The 17,957-nt window shown below is 41.8% G+C and overlaps 1 protein-coding gene across 2 annotated transcripts in view; it reads right to left on the reverse strand.

The window, feature by feature from the left end:
- The window catches only part of CWF19L2 (CWF19 like cell cycle control factor 2), a 143,124-nt gene that overhangs the window by 43,791 nt on the left and 81,376 nt on the right, over window positions 1-17,957 (reverse strand). For both annotated transcript variants that reach the window (XM_082682755.1, XM_082682754.1), the window contains exons 11-12: window positions 9,363-9,476; window positions 7,454-7,591 (exon numbers count right to left, since the gene is read on the reverse strand). In XM_082682755.1, coding sequence (XP_082538881.1) covers window positions 7,454-7,591; window positions 9,363-9,476 — 252 coding nt within the window. The remainder of the gene's footprint in view (window positions 1-7,453; window positions 7,592-9,362; window positions 9,477-17,957) is intronic.

A 17,957-nucleotide genomic window follows, 5' to 3' on the forward strand; every position in this document is an offset into this window, starting at 1 on the left:
TAAGAGCTTAGAACGATCATCTTGTGAATGGGTTTTGGCTGTTTGGCAGTTCCTTTTTCCTTGTTTCTGCTCTTGCTGTCTTCCTTTGTGAATGGATGATTTTCCATGGTGGCATACTTTGGTTCCCTTCATCTTTTCCAGTATAGGCTCCGGTTCATGGTTACTCTAAGGCTTACTAGAAACATCTTACAGGTTTAAGTCCATTTTAAGTTGGTAACAACTTCTACCTCAAAGAAAAACTCTACCCTCTATTCCATTAACCCCTAAATGTTTTCGACATCACACTTTACTTTTTATATTGTATATCTATTGACAAATTATTGTAGCTGTCGCTATTTTTAAGGCTTTTGTCCTTCAACTTTTACGCTAGAGTTAAGTGGTTAACATACCACTAAATAACAGTAGTAAAGTATTCTGAATCTGACTATATTCTTACCTTTCCTAATGTGTTGGGCATTTTCCTATGTTTTCATGTCACTAATTAGCAGCCTTTCCAATAAGCAGGTCTAGTGAGGACAAACTCCCTCAGGTTTGATTTGTTTAGGGAACTTTTATCTCACCATTATTTCTGAAAGACAACTTTACTGGGGAAAATACTCTTGGTTGGCAGTTTCTTTCAATACTTTTAACATATCCCACTCTCTCCTGATCTGAAAGATCTCTGCTGAGAAATCCACTGTAATACTTAAAGGGGCTCCCTTGTAGGAGAAAATTTTTTCTTCTGTTTGCTTTTAAAAATCTTTTTTTTCCCTTCAATTTACATTTTATTATATTGTGTCTTGGCAAAGATCATTGTAGACTGAAATCTTGGGATGGCCTATTAGCTTCACAAACTTAGATGTCCAAATCTCTCCCCAGGTTTGGGAAGTTCTCAGTCATTATCTCTTTAAATATTAGCTTTCTATCCCTTACTTTCTCTGTCTTCTCCTTTGGGATTCCAATGAGGCACAGATTATTTTTGTTAATGGTGTCCCATAAGACCCAAAGGCTCTCTTCATTCCTTTCCACTCTTTTTCTTTTTGCTTCCCTGACTGGATGATTTCAAATGATTTCTCTTTGAGCTCATGGATTCTTTCTTCTGTTTGGTCTAGTCTGTCAGTGAAGCTCTTTATTGAACTTTATAGTTCACTCATTGTAGTCTTTGGCTACCAATTGCTGTTTAGTTTATTTTTATGTTCTGTTTCTTTGTGGACCTTCCTGTTTTGTTCCTGTATTGTTTTCCTGATTTCATTCAATTGCCTATCAGTGATCTCAGAGTTCTCTGAGCATGTTTAAGGCAATTACTTCCAATTCCTCATCAGGTAATGCCTGTATCCTCTCTTCTTTGGGGCCAGTTACTGGATAGCTACGGCACCTCTTTGTTAGAGTCATGCTGCCCTCATTATTTATGATCCCTGTAACCTTGGGTAGATGCCTGTGCCCTTGAAAAAGTGGTCTCCTCTTCTGACTTTATGGACTTCAGTAAGAGAAAATGTCCACCTGCACATGGGGGCATGCTGGAGCATGCAGTAACCTCAGGTCTAAAGGTGCAGGGTGCCAAGTGTGAGGGCACATGGTGGCAACAGGTCTAAGGGAGTGCGGTGGCTCACTGGCCCGAGTCACTGGGGTCCACAGTGTCAACAACTGTGTGCTCCCTGGCAGGTTCTGGGGGTCCACAGAGACTGCAAGGGCTGCTGGGGTCCTCGGCAGCAGATCGAGGCCAGGGCTGAGAAAGTAAGTTGCCAGAGTGACTTGTGGGGGCCAGCTACAGGTGGCAAGGGTGGGGTACACTACAGGAACACAGTTTTTGGCAGAAACTGTCATGGCTATTGGGTCCTGCCATGGGTGCCTGGCAGTGGATGCAAGTGGTAGGGGTCAAGGAGGATGTGTGCAAAGTGGGACCAGCTGCAGGGGAGCAGAGTGATACAGGGCAATGACAGAAGGTAGTGCCCGATCCAGGCCCAGAAGAAGCTGCATGGACCCAGGCCACGCTCACACTTTCCTATAGCGACAGAGTCTCCCCTGAGGCACAGGCATGGAAGTGGAGACTCGTGACGTGACAGATGTCTGGTTGGCCATGTGCAAATACACACGTAACAGGGTTAACCACCAATGTGCATGTGGTGGTAGGGGCCAGTCACCAGGGTTTAAGCTCTATCTTGTATTCACGCAGCTGCAGAAGCCTGGGCAAGCTGCTGGTGTGGTTCCCAGGCTTCAAGGGAGGTGACTGGGGACAGGACAGGGAGCAAGATGGGACCAAGACAGCTGAATGTGCCTATCTGTGAAGTTAAAGCTGGTCAAACCTGCAAGCTTTCTGCAGTGGCTATGTGACCATTCACTGCTCTCTTCAGTGGTAAACACTGTTCTGTGTGCTGAGCAGACCACTGGGAACCATGATCACTCCACAGTGTGGCTGTTACCAGTGGCCCCTACATTTCTTCCTGGTTCCGAGCTGTCTCTACATGTCAGCTTTGCTGGTCTCTGGGTGCAAAGAAACTGAAGTGGGCCCCCCTTCATGTGGAGCCCCAAAATGTGAGGGAAGCTGTCCAGGCACTCTGCTCTCCTCTTCCCTGCAAGAGGAACTCATGCTAGCTATGGAGTTCCCTCTAAGAGCTGAGCGATGCCAGCTTGGGGACAGGAGAATCCAGACAAAAATGAAGCTTTCCTCTTCCCCTTTGTATGCAGTCATTCTCAGGGGTTTTTCTGGTTTCACTATGTTGTTAAAGTTTCTTAAGTAGACTCTAGAGCTCTCTTTAGTCATGGCTGGCTACCTGATTGTTGGTTTCTGTGAGGAAATGAAGGCTGAAATCTATTACTCTGCCATTTTGGTGACATCCCACTGGTAAATTTCTATATCTATTATGATGGTCTACTTTAGTAAATCTGAATTTTAAAAAACTCAAAGATGTTAAATGTTTAGGGATCACAATCATTGGCAAGTCAGTTAATACTGAAAACAACACTATACAATACAAAAATTACGAAAAGATCCTATAATACACAAACAGGGCAAAAGAAAAACATAAACAAGCTCTACCACTGGCACCCTTAAAGCAATAAATCATGGCAGTGAAATAAGAAAAATGCAAAACGTCATGATTCAGTGAAACTAAATCTCTATCCAAACACAGCAGAAGAAAAATACACTGACATGTGTAGTTTTAAATTTATAACCATAAACTTCAAATGGACCTTCAGTGCTGCCTGAAAGTCCTACTTTATTTCACACACTGGTTCCCTCAAAAAGCTTTCCACATTTTCTTCTCAAACCTCTAACAGCCCTTCTTCGCCATCACTCTGGCTGAGAACCCTAGTCTTCTCAATAAATGAGGAGAAGGAGTTAGAGGAGAACTAGTCCATGTACCGCCACCACACTTGCAAACCTCCCCGCCTCCCGCCATGATGGCGGGCAGCACCCAGCTCCTCTGTAAGGCCAGCTCCTCGCGGACTGTCCTCACACTCACTCTTGAATCATGATAATCACGCTTTCCTCCTTACCAGACCAAGGAATCCACACCTAAGAGCGTCGCCAGAAATCTCCACAATGCCAAATCCGATGGTCACTTGTCCACCCTCAAAGATCTTCCTCAGCCTCTCAAAAGCAACTGAGACAGTCACTGACAAGCTCCTTCCTGTCTTCTCTCGTTTCTGAAACTCCACACCCTCGGTCTTCCCTCTGCCTCACTGACTGCTCCTTCTCAATCTCATCTGTTGAACCCTTTTTGTCCCCTTCCAGACAGTGCTCAAGAGCTCACTCTCCAGACCCACATCATTAATAACTTCTTAAGCCCCAAAGCTTTAAACATGTTTTTTAAAGATTTTTTATTTATTCATTTGAGAGAGAGAGAGAGAATACAAGCAGGGGGAGGGGCAGAGGCAGATGGAGGAGCAGGCTCCCCACTGAGCATGGAGCCTGATGTGGGGCTCGATCCCAGGACCCTGGGATCATGACCTGAGCCGAAGGCAGATGCTCAACCGACTGAGCCACCCAGGTGCCCCTAAATACATTTAAACTGAACAGCACCCAAATCTATATGAGAGCGCCAACATCTACCAGAGCCCCATGGCAGTCACTCCTTACCACCATGTGAGTGGGTAATGGGCATTTCATATTGCACAAGCCTGTCACAGTATACTTGATTGCACACGCCTGTCACAGTATACTTGATCTCCTCCCTCCAGTGAAACGTGTCCCACACAAGGTTTTCTATTTCAATCAATAGCATCATCACTGCCCCAAATCCTACGCTGCTCAGCAGTTTATTGCCCTAATCCAAGGCTCAATGTGAATGAGAGCAATGCCCCTCCTAAAGTGCTCCCTTACTTCCACTCCTGCCTCTACATTATCTTCTCAAAAGAGCTGCCAGAAAAATACTTTCTAAAATAAACCAGCAGGTTCCAATCTGGCATTCAAAGGGTTGAGAAGCTGCCACTCTGTACAAAGCAGAACAAAATGAAAAAAATCAACAACTCTTCTTAAATCTCTCAAGAAATGACCACCCCAGAATCAGGGAGACAGCCCGGTGGGTACAGAGAATTACAGTCGATCTGTGTGGGAAACAGCGCCTGGGCAGGAAAATCTAACCTATGACTGACCTCGTGCCGGAGGCTCAGTGTGGACAGTGCAGACAAGTCCAAAAGTTAAACACTCCGCGGCACCTGGTCCTAGGGAAAGTCCCCACAATTCTTTGAGTCTGACCTCTAGGCGCTCAACCAGGTCCTCACAGCGAAGACCAGAGACAGAAGACCAGACGCACAGCATTGCGACAGGCAGGAGAGCACTCTGCTCTTCCTAACAAGGTCGGCCCTCAAAAGGGATGGTCCAGCCGGAGCGTCACCTGCGGGGATTTCATCACAGCCTGGCCCACTGAAGCAAGGGGCACGGCACTGCAGCCCACCCCAGCCAGCCCCTCCCCACGAAGCCAGGCAGGAAACCAGAAGCGCTGGTGAAGCCCACAGGCCCGGAGTGTCGGCTCCTCAGTAACAGAGGAACGACGTGAGCAGGGAGATGGGATCTGAGGCACGAAGAACCTGCAGAGACCAAACCCAGCAGAAATGAAGCGTGCTCTTGACAGCCTTATGAGCAGACACGACACGGCTGAGGAAGGAAGCTCGGAGCCTGAGCATGACAAAAGAAACTTCCACAGTCAGAAAGCAGAGAGAACAAAGACTGAGAAAAACAGAACAGGGTATACAAGAACTGAGGGACAACTACAGAACATAAACCCGATCATGACACTGTCCCAGTCAGCACCCACCGCTTACACAAAACCACAAGCTTCCACACCGTGCGTGGCCTGTGAGACCTCACAAGACGTGAGTCCTGCTACGTCTTCCACCACTTCTTCTACTCCCCTGTCCCTTCCCGCTGTCCCAGTCTCACGCATCCCCCTGTTGTCTTCTCATGCTCCTCGAGCTCACCTCCGCTTCAGATCCTCTGCGTTTGCGGTTTCTTCCATGTGAATCTTCTCCCTGATACTCGCATGGACCATTCCCTGACTCTGTTCACAGGCTGCAGAACCGCACCTCCAGAGAGGCCTCCCGTCAACACTCTGCTGAAGCACCAGCCTACCTCCTTCCATTTTGCTTTACTTCCTACAGCAAGATTTTCTATTTTGTATGATATCTGTTATATAATATTTTATATCGTGCATTTGTTCACTTTCTATCTCATCCACTAGAAATATGAGCTCCTTGAGGGAAAGAACTTTGACTTAACTGGCTCCCTGCTCACAGCGCCAAGAATTATATCCATCTAGCAAAAATTAGGTGTCCAGTGAACACGTGAAGTAGTACATGATTACTACAATTTACAACAAGGTTTTTTTAATATTGTATATCAACCTGAACTGACTACATTCAGATCACTAAAACACAGATGCACATAAAATGGTGTGTCCTGTTTCTAAAAAGAACCTTCATAAAAATACACCTTCTGAGGGTGCCTCGTTGGCTCAGTTGTTAAGCATCTGCCTTCAGCTCAGGTCATGATCCCAGGGTCCTGGGATCCAGCCCTGCATCAGTCTCCCTGCTTCCCCCCTTTCTCTCTGGATGCTGCTCTGCCTACCTGTGCTCTCTCTCTATCTCTCTGTCAAATAAATAAATAAAATATTTAAAAAAAAAAATACATCCTTCTTTCTGCATTGAATTTCCAGACCCTAAGAGACTTCTAGTCTTTCTCTCCAAATAAAGAGAAGTAAAATGATCCTATGGGTTAAATTTAAGATCCCATACAATTCTTGGTGATGGGAAGAATGATCATGTCTATTTAAACTCAAGTTTGTTTTACTTCTCCTAACATACACATACACACAGACAGCTTGTTTATCTTTATTCTAGTTTTCATTAAGTTAAAATTTTCACCAGGCAATATATTCACACAGTTTGAAAAAAAGGTCTAAAAATGCATACAGTAAAAAAAAATCTTGCCCCTATATGTCAGACAGTGAGTTCAAACTCCCATCACCAAAAAGTAACCACTGGTATCCCAAAGCAGGCATAGGCAACTTACTCCAAATATCTCAGCTTTGTGGGCCATATGGTTTCCATCACAACTACTCAACTCAACCACTGTAGGGTGAAAACACCTTAGACAATAGGTAAACAAATGTGGACAGCTGCATTCTAGAAAAGCTTGGTCTGCAAATCCAGACGGTGAGCTGCAACCCCAGCACAGTCAACCCTTACACAGCTGAGTTCAGATAGGTCATTTCATAAAAAGGCCAGTGGTACTGTTTGGAAGGGACTGCAACTAAGAACGCTATTCGAAATAGAAACTACTCCTGCTAACCATAATGAGGTACTAACACACATTTTCATATAAATATGAAATATAAATACAAAGTTTTCAAATAAATAGATATTACATCATTCTAAGATGTTTCCTCTGTGATCTATGTTACTTAAAATATGCTTCTTGTGATGTAACTATGAAGAAGTGAAAGAACATTAACACGAAACTCTGGCCCAAAGCTTTCCCTTAAATGATAGCTCAAATACACAATTTTGTCATGGTATACATAAAAAGCCAAACCAGAGTCTCTATTTAAAAACAAGATAAAGGGACGCCTGGGTGGCTCAGTTGGTTAAGCAGCTGCCTTCGGCTCAGGTCATGATCCCAGCGTCCTGGGATCGAGTCCCACATCGGGCTCCTTGCTCGGCAGGGAGCTTGCTTCTCCCTCTGCCTCTACCTGCCATTCTGTCTGCCTGTGCTCACTCCCCTCCCCCACCAATAAATAAATAAAAATCTTTTTAAAAAAATAAAAAAATTTTTAAAAAAATAAAAACAAGATAAATTCCAAATATGTATTTCCCAGTCAATTTCAAAATATATGTTCCTGGTATGTCTTATAAAGGACTTGGTTTAATAAAATAAATCAAAAGCAGAAAGAATCAGCTCTCTGAAAAATAGATCATTGCTAGATGGGTGTAACCAGCTTCTCAAAATTGGAAGGTATTCTATGAATGGTCTTACCTTAGATGCCATCTTCATAAAAAGCTTGTTTTGATTTTCTGCTGTTCCCATCTTTTCATTCTTGACCAAATCATTTAGGCTGAGATTATCATCATCATGAAAGTATCTAACCCTTTCTTTTTCTTCATGAGTTGAAGCCTATGAGAAAATGAACATTATTTCATGAAAACATGGGACTCTGAAGTATTTTTAATTATCTGTAAATCTGATATTAATTGTAAAACGCCCACTACATACCACAATCTTTCCTTCCAGTTTATCCCTATTCTATGTGCTTCCTGTCAGAAGGATTTCCAGTAGAGTACCACTCCCTGTTTCTGTCCCATTGCTCTTCTCTTCTCCAGGATGGAAGTATGACACTGATTTCTGGGGTGAGGGAAAGGCCAGAAATGTTTTATCCCTTTTTCTCTCCTGTTTGCTCTTCTTGTAGTAACAATTCCTAGCCCCATGGAGGGAAATCTGTCGTCATCCGGAGATCGAGTAAGCATACTGAAAACAAAGTACTAGCAAATCCATTTCATACAGCTCTACCAGAAACAAAGCTAATATTCTGATTCTCATCTAAATCAGTCCTGGGTTTTCCCAGTAGCTGGTTCCACTGACATGTGGAAAAGAAAGTGCTGTTTATTTCTTCTCAAGTCCAATCTTCCTTACGTTCCCTTATTCTCACACTCCCTCATCGAAATAAAACCTGTTCTTCAACCTCTCTGAGATCTTTGGAACCACATTTTCAGTATTTCTTCCCAACATTACTCTTCCCGAAATCACTAGCCTAAACCTCATATTCCATGACTTCAGTAGCTCCCTGGCTCCAGACCTTGGCTTTCTGGCCCTCTCTCAACCTTTCATATACTCAAAAGATAAAGCTCAACCCCGAACGAATGTGGCTTCTGCCCTCTTTACCCCTCTACCTACACTGCTCAATTGGAGGCAGCTCCGAAGGCCCCCTTGTCATCTGGCATCACATCTGTGACTCCCTAGCCAGTTCTGTCCTTTCATGGAATCCAACCTTTTACTATTGTCATGCTACATCTCCATTCCAAACGCCAAATTCCCCCCATTTCATCAGAAGAAGGATCCATCCACTCTATTTGCTGAATGAATTACTATTCCCAGCAGTGTAGGCAATCAACAGGCAAATAATAAACATCTGACAAAAAATTATGAATGAGCAAATCTTCTGTGGGCCCAATTACCCCTTGTATGATATTCCAAATACAAAACAAAAATTCCAACTTGAGAAAACTGAATATATTGGTTTTACCATCTCAAGAGCCTCAAGGTAGTGCTAAAAACTAACTGATAGAGCTGGGAAATGGAAAAGAAAATAAGGTTTATAAAGGATCACAGCAACTACATAATTAAGACATTACTGTGTACTGATACCCCATCACTACAGCTCAAATTAGCTAGCACAAGATCTTCCCTAAGACCTACGTTAAATATGTAAAAAGAAGCTAGAAACAATGGCAAAAAGATGTACACAAAATTAAAACTCCCAGGGCACCTGGGTGGCTCTGTCAGTTAAGCATATGACTTGATTTCAGCTCAGGTTATGATCTTAGGGTTGTGAGATGGAGCCCCACATCAGGCTCCGGTCTGAACATACCTCCTGCTTCAGATTCTCTCTCTCTCTCCCTACACCCCTCCCCTCCAAAAAAATTAAAATTGCCTTAAACATTCGATGTTCATTCACAGTTATTGGAAAACCATAACTGAATCAGACTGCATTTTGTAAAATGCAAAGGGATATACCCAGGAATAAAAGTAATAATATAATTTTCTACCTTCTAATGTTTGTATTATAAACCTACATTTCAGAAAATATTCTGAAGTAGTCTGACACAAAGAAAGCCAATGGGGAGAGAGGAATTCTGAATTAATACACAAAGACCTATGTTAAGCATACCATCTGTCTCTTCCTTCTTCCTGCTTTAGAGTCCAGAGGTTTTCCTGGTGTATGCACAGGCCACACTCGCCCAGACTGATCTGTTTTGACCAGGATCACTTCTTGGTCTTCCTTCTATGGAAAGATTTAGAGATAACTTTTGAAAATTATTGTGAAAAGTACTGAATATTTAAATTTAGTAATCAAAAAAAAAGCATAAAAAGGACTCTAGCTTTCACAGGTAATTATATATTATCTTCAGTCTCCTGGAAATTCATTACCCATGTAATGTAAAATGATCATGATCTCTTCAGAGAAAAGGTGGGAAGGGGATCCAAGGTTCATTTTGTTATTTTTTTTTAAAGCAATCACAGAAGCAAACTTAAAGTAACATTTCCATCTAGACACTATTAAAAGATGACTAAGTACCAATATTTATACATGCATTGTATGGGAGTGCCCATAATTTATGCAGCATATGTCATGTTTAACCCATGTTTCTTCAATTTAAAGATGCTACTAAACCCTGATTATAAGAAATAAAGCAATGAGGGGTGCTTGGGTAGCTCAGTGAGTTAAGTGCTTGACTCTTGATGTTAGCTCAGGTCATGATCTCAGGGTCATGAGATCAAGTCCAGAATCAGGCTCCATGCTGGGTTTGAAGCCTGATAAAGATTCTCTCTCTTCCTCTGCCCTTCCCCTACTCCCACCTCACCACTGCTCAAGCACACACATGCTCTTAAAAAAAAAGAAGAAGAAGAAGAAGAAGAAAACAAAAAGAAATAAAGCAACAAAATGGAAACAACAAACTTGCTAACTTAGTTGCTATAATGATACTCCACACAACTTCTATTCATTCCATTAATAGCCCTAAAATGCTTTCCACTTCTATGATTTTTCAGAAATTATATCCCACTTGCTTTCAATCCATGATCTTTTTCCTACAAACTGTCAGCCAAATACATGCCTGCTACAATACAGAGTAAGATTATACTTTATCCTATGAGGAAAATGAATGTTATTGGAAAGGTTCTAACAAAGAATCACAAAAAATATTAGATATCTACTTTATTAAAAAGCAGTTTGAAACAAATCCAAGCAAATTATTCACACTTCAGCTTTCTTCTCATATCAGAATCAATTATTAAAAATCAATTTCAATTCCATTTAATAGAGATTTAGTTCCCCTGTTGAGATGGAATAAAAAAATAGATATCAATTATTGATCTTACAGTCACACAAAATACTACTATCACTACTTTCCTTTTTCAATTAGTTAACAGTTAATATGTCATATTTTAAAGGGTATCTCTCATCGTTCTCTTACTGGGTAACAGAGATGGGCAACACTTTATTTTTTATCTAAGTTTATCAGATTGCTAAAGCTGATCTCCCTAAGGACTTTCAAATTACTAAATCTAATACATACTTATCAATCATCATCTTCCTTTACTGGAAGTTTTTGATTCCGTTTATTATATTTTCAGCCTGAAACTCTTCTTATTCCAGTTTTCTAAATCCTCTACTCATTCCTGGTTCTGCTTTACCTCTCTCTGACCCATTCATCCATTAAATACTCTAAGAAGTACCTAACTTGTGTAGTTACTAAAAGAAGTATAGTCCCTGCCAACAAGAAGTGTACAGCCCATGTACTGAGTGAATTATTCTCTACATGCATTAGTCAGCATAAAGAGAGTCAACTTCACTCTCTCCTCCATCTCAAGCTATACTCCAAGTACTGATGACTCCAAGGGTTCCTTGGTTCCTAGCCTGCATAACTGTCACTCGTACTGACAAAAGATTCATTATGCTAAATACAAAAGGAATTATGTCATTCTTCACTGAAAAACTTGCAGGGACCCCATATTACTCAGGAGAGATCAGTACCTTTCAAAGTATAGCCCACAGACCAGTGCCAGTCTGAGAATTACCCGCCATGATATATTTGTTATCAGTCCATGATGAATTAGGTACAAAAACCAAGTGTTTACAAACTTTTACAGCAATCTTCAACAGTAATTATGTTGGTTCAATCTAACTTAAAATTTTGACCTATATTTTAGAATACCTTTATTTCATTTTTCTATAATTTTCACTGTGTTTTACAAAACTATTAGTTCATGATGGGCTGGAAAATCGAAAAGCAAAAATCAAACAAACAAAAAAAGAACAAAAAAACCCCACTCTTTTCACTGCATCTGTATCTTTGGGTAAATACCCAGTAGTGCAATTACAGGGTCATAGGGAAGCTCTATTTTTAATTTCTTGAGGAATCTCCACACTGTTCTCCAAAGTGGCTACACCAACTTGCATTTCCACCAACAGTATAAGAGGTTTCCCCTTTCTCCACAACCTCTCCAACACACATTGTTTCCTGTCTTGCTAATTTTGGCCATTCTAACTGGTGTAAGGTGCTATCTCAATGTGGTTTTAATTTGAATCTCCCTAATGGCTAGTGATGATGAACATTTTTTCATGTGTCTGATAGCCATTTATTTGTATGTCTTATTGGAGAAGTGTCTGTTCATATCTTCTGCCCATTTTTTGATATGATTATCTGTTTTGTGTGTGCTGAGTTTGAAAAGTTTGTTTGTTTGTTTGTTTTTTGACAGAGACAGATCACAAGTAGGCAGAGAGAGGAAGGAAAGCAGGCTCCCTGCTGAGCAGAGAGCCCGATGTGGGGCTCGATCCCAGGACCCCGGGATCATGACCTGAGCTGAAGACAGAGGCTTTAAACCACTCAGCCACCCAGGCACCCCGAGAAGTTCTTTATAGATCTTGGATATCAGCCTTTTGTCTGTACTGTCATTTGCAAATATTTTCTCTCATTCCAAAAAAAAAAAAAAAAAAAAAAAGACCCACTCTGACATAAAAAAAAAAAAAAAAAAAAAAAAAACACTCTGATCGGGGTGCCTGGGTGGCTCAGTGGGTTAAGGCCTCTGCCTTCGGCTCAGGTCTTGATCCCGGGGTCCTGGGATCAAGCCCCGAATCAGGCTCTCTGCTCAGCCGGGAGCCTGCTTCCTCCTCTCTCTCTGCCTGTTTCTCTACCTATTTGTGAGCTCCGTCTGTCAAATAAATAAAATCTTTAAGAAAACAAACAAACAAACAAACAAACAAAACCATTCTGATCCTCTAGCACAGTCTGAGAAACACTGTACTAGACTGTGAGATAAAGGCCAAGAACCTTAAGATACTATGTAAGGCCTTCAAATTCAAATACTATAGCCTTCTTCAAATTCACTTTTTCTCTAGCTGTTCACAGTTTTCGTAAACTTACTGTCCTTTTTTACTTACTAAATAATTTTAGGCATGTTTGTATTGCTAGACCATAATCTTTTCAGTATTTGTCTATATACAATTCTCTGTCTTTGCCACTTATCCAGGCGGAAGACCAAGCTAGGTGCTAGCCAGTATCTACCGTACCCGGCAGCGCGGTGAAAACCAATGGGCCTGATAGACGGGATTAATGAACTGGTGCCTCGGACAGACTAACTCCTCTCCCACCACCAACCCACCAACCTCCCAGCTATGCTCCTCTTCTCCGTGCTTTTCTACATCCTGTTCCTGGGGCATGCCAAGGAACACCTCCTTTTCCCACTTTGGGTCCCTGAGACAGAAATAGGAGCAATTTCCACATATGCTACTCCATTAGTCCAGAACGTGGGGCTTATTTAAGGACCTACAACAGGATCCGCACACGAAGGCCCGCAGGCCAAATCTAGCCTGCTGCCTCTGCCTGTCTGGCCCACAAGCTAAAGAGGGTTTTACACTATTAAATAGCTGAGGGAAAAATCAAAAGAATGCCATATTTCATGAGGAATAAAATTAAATGCAATTCTCATTTCCATGCCCACAACGTTGGACCGGAACAGAGCCATGCTCACTTGTCTCTCTGTGGTCTGTGGCTGCTTTTACCCGATGACAGCTTCAAGGCCATGTCTCTGAGTTGCTGTGACACACACTGGAAAGCCCACGAAGCCTATGTTTACTACTGGGTCTGTAGAGACAAAGTCTGCCACCCTTGATCTATGTTATTCTTCAGGTGATAAAACTAATTCAAAATCATTTAATGCTCTATTACCTGAGCACAAGCAGGATAAAAACTTGCAAATGCTGGATAGCATCACCAACAGATCCCGGTGGTAACAGGGAGGGAAGAGAATGGGGACCCAGGGCCCTTTCATTTTGTTGACATAGGCCTGACGTCCATTGCTGGCCACAACGGCCACCATGAAAACCCAAGTATAACCTGGCACGGTTACAAACCAGACAATATAGAAAAATACATGAAACAACCAAGCCAGAAGAAGGAGCCCAGAATTTAAAGTGGGTGCCTTCAGGACAGAGATGATGGTCTGAGAAGGGCTCAAGACATTGCCTTCCTTTCCCACTGGCCTTCCAGCATTATTTGGGTATAACACACCGATTAGAAAGAAAAGGAAAGGAAAAAGCCTACATCACTTTGCTTCAAAGCTGGTGTTTAAACATTCTAAACATCTGCCTGAAAGCCATTTGTGGCACCTTTCACATAAAGGAAAAGTCTTCCACTACATCAGATTTTCCCACCAGTTGGCATTCTGTGAGTCTGTCATCACTGAAGGCCACAGAACATGTTTCTATCTTAAAATGTCAACAAATATGCAGTTATGATAGTTCACAGTATTTTAATGATTTTTAAACAACCCCTACTGTATCTCTAATTATGTCCACGGAGAGCAGGCTATTTGCTACACACAAGTTCCCAGCCGAGGTAGTAAGGGGACTCGACACGGGGCTGCTTTCCATCCACCGACACGTATGTCCTGGCTCAAGGGTATTTGTTCACTTTTAGTTTATACTTCAGTAATTTCATTACCTACTCTTCAACATGTTTTCTCTCTCTTCTGCACCGGGTTCCTGGCGCCCGGCATGCTGGGGTGAGTTCTGGGGCCAGAGTGCCCAGGTGCCTACGCTGCCCCATCACAGAACCATTTCTGTATTCATAAAAATAAACAAAATAGCTGAGGTATTTTCAGGATGAAATTAATACATATATGTTATTTAAAACAATGCCTAGGAATAAAGTGAGTGATCAATAAATATGAGCTTAAGCTTTTCAATTCTCTTTCATGTCTCTAACCCTTTCTTGATCTGATGGAGTCTTACCTAGGATTTACCCCCCCATCTCTAAAATTCCTGGGATACTATTATTCTTCATATTCATCTACCATTGTTTCACCTTTTCTTTAGAATATTATTCCGTTTTCAGAACCAAAGCTACTAAACATGCTTACAGTCCCTCTGAGACTATGCAGGCATTTTCAATTCACTGGCAATGAATGTTTACATCCCAATTATTTTTTCCTATGTTTTCTGGCATGCGAGTGTACAAGCTTGACCGGGAGGGTCTGTCTCCTCCCTCCTGCCTCTCCACCTCCTCTCAGCCTTCAGTGAATGGTAGCTTTGACAGTGTCTCCACTCAGTCCATGAGGATTCCTGGTCTCGCCTTGTGAGCCTGGGGCTGTTTCACGTCGTCCAAGTCACGACTGCAAGACCATGTCTGCCTTCTTCCATCTAAAACACCTCCCAGCCTCATAATTGCCTAGGAGCTACAGCCCTAAGTACTCAAGGCCTTTTCCAGACTCTTTTCTCAGGGAGCCCGCAAACTGGGATGTGCGAGGGAGAGGCTGCGTGAGGGAATTTCATTCCCATCGCCTCAGAGGAACTCAGTTCCCAGCTGCTCTGCCTCTCTTTGGACTTAGATCCCTACAATCCCAGATCCTCACTGGTTCATAATTCCATTCAGTTCAGGGAAGCGTATCTTTACTTTTGAGCCTGTTACATCTCTTCCACATCTCTCTTTTATTTGGTCTGTGATTGCTGTTTTCGTACAGAGTGAAGGCCTCAAAGCACTAACCTCGGGTCGGGGCACTTGGAAATGCTGCCCCATGATTTTCCAAACATGTTAGGTTGTGGGGACCCCTAGGAAACTCCACATCAACATTGCTATTCAGAATAGAAGAGATGGCCCAGCACAAATGGAAAATGTACACCAGGACCACAGCCTTTCGGCTCCTCAAGCCCCCTTTCCCCTGTCAATACTGGGATTCTTCTAGAGCATGCTCTAGGATCAGAATAAAAGCACATTATTTATTGGCATAATAATTGACATACCATTAATTAGTATTATAATGACCTGCCTAACCTCTTTGCCATAAAGCTGCTGGTAAGATGGCTTCTAAATGTGTACAAGCTTGAGAAAATTAAAGATTACTGTAAAGGATTATTATTAAAAAAACTCTAGGTAAAAATTAATGCTAGACTACAGTTTACGTCACAATTTCAAAAGTGTATTATTTGGAGACACATTTAGCTACGAACGATTTTAATTTTGTTAACAGATATTTTCTAGAACCAGTATAATATCTGGCACTGGCATAATATGAAAGGCAATTCAATTTTTCAGTATCCTTTCCACCTTTCATCATAGCTTCTCTGTAGTCCTACATATGAAGCTACCCATGAAAAAACACGTGACTTTACGTTTTATTTTTAACCAGGCTTCTTTCAGCATTTGCCAAGGTGGGGAGGGATGAGAGGAAGAAAGGGGATTAAGAAATGTTTTAAATGTTAACAGACATTCTGGACTCTCTCCACACTAAAATAATAGAGTTCTTTAAGATATAAAATAAAAGGGGCGCCTGGGTGGCCCAGTGGTTAAGCCTCTGCCTTCAGCTCAGGTCATGGTCTCAGGGTCCTGGAATTGAGCCCTGCATCGGGCTCTCTGCTCAGCGGGGAGCCTGCTTCCTCCTCCCTCTCTCTGCCTGTCTCTCTGCCTACTGTGATCTCTCTCTGTCTGTCAAATAAATAAATAAAATCTTAAAAAAAAAAAGATATAAAATAAAACGTTTGTTATTTTGAGACTTATGAAGTACATACATTTAAGGACAACATAGGTTAGTTAATATATCAGCAGCTGCAATGAAATCTAAAAATTGTCTTCTATTTTTCCTATTTAAAGCAAACAGAGACAACTTTTCCAAATAGAAATTAATGTTTGTAAAATTTTATAAAGTTCTGAAATACATCATTTAATTTCAAGAACCTTACAACACAGGCATCATTAAGCCCAATTTAATAGGAAGGATACTAAGGATCACATACAGTAAACGATGAAGGTCCAGCCTCAACTCTCAATCTTTGGCTTTAAAATCCCCATGAGAGACTGTGGACTCTGAGAAACAAACTGAGGGTTTTGGAGGGGTGGGGGTGGGGGGATGGGTGAACCCGCTGGTGGGTACTAAGGCAGGCATGGACTGCATGCAGCACTGGGTGTGGTGCAGAAACAATGAATCTTGGAACACTGAAGGAAAAAAAAGACAAAAAAAAAATCCCACATGCTATTTCTATTACCCCATTTCTCTAATAAAATGAGTTAATAAAAATGATATTTGGTAAACACTGACTTTCTAAAAGAAAAGGTAAGCTGGCAATGCTCCTGTAACTGGTGATATGTTTTTCAATTACAAAAAATTTCTTTCACCAAAATGAAAGTCTGCACACTCCTGAGAAGGGCTGAGTACTTGATTAAGGATTCAACAACCAAGCCCAACTGTAACTGTTGATTTAATATATTTATGATACTTCGGGGTGAAACTGTGGGCAATCAGAAAAGATAGCTCCATAATTGGTATAAAATTAAATCAAAGACACTGCAGACTTTTCATTTTTGAAAAATATTGTTTCATTTCATTCCATTTGATCAATGAACTCCTACCACTCAGAACCACTTCTGTCATTATAAAATCCAACAGCATGAATGTGTCTAATACGATGAACAAGATACAGTTCCAGGTGTTAAGGAATTCATAAATTAAATGGCAGGGAGAGGGGGAGAAAGAGGAAACAGGGAGTTCATACAAAAATCTATAGTGGACTATTAAGTAAGATAAAATATAAACCCAGTGGGACCAGGTCACACAGGATGGAGAAAGAGATGTGTTCTTGGGTACAAGTGAACTGGATCTTTGGAAAGAAAGGTAAAATGGTAAAGGGTTAAGAAGCAAAGGAAACAACCCCAACAAAGCACCAATACCCAGCACTGATGAAAGATTCCTAAGAAAAGGCATGTTCATGTTCCAGACAAATTTTAAATTTATGTAACATTTTAAACTTCTCAAAAATATTTCAAAGGCTCTTGCCTCTAGATAACCACCTTGGCTAAAGGAGCAAATAAGAACAGACATGACCTGAGGTTTTTACTGCCCAAATGCAGGATTCTTCCGACTCTCCCACACTGCACTTAGATGAAAGCTGGTGGCCATTTAAAGGACACTGGTGAGCAAAGGGAGGAGAGCACATAGGATGTGACTGTGACACTCTAAGCAAGAGACAACAGGGCGACAGGACGAGGTATGTGCAGGAGGGAAGGCCAGTAAGACAATACTACTCAGTGGAACTGGAGTGCGCTGCTGGGAGAAGGAAGTAAGGACTTCTCCAGGGTTTTTAACTCAGAAAAACAGCGGGATAAGCATGCAAGAGAAGGAAACTTACAACATGAACAGACATTGCTCCAGTGAAGACATCCAGATGGCCAACAGACACATGAAAAGTGCTCCACATCACTCAGCATCAGGG

The sequence above is a fragment of the Mustela nivalis genome, assembly GCF_964662115.1.
Source record: "Mustela nivalis genome assembly, chromosome: 9".
Lineage (NCBI taxonomy): Eukaryota > Metazoa > Chordata > Mammalia > Carnivora > Mustelidae > Mustela > Mustela nivalis.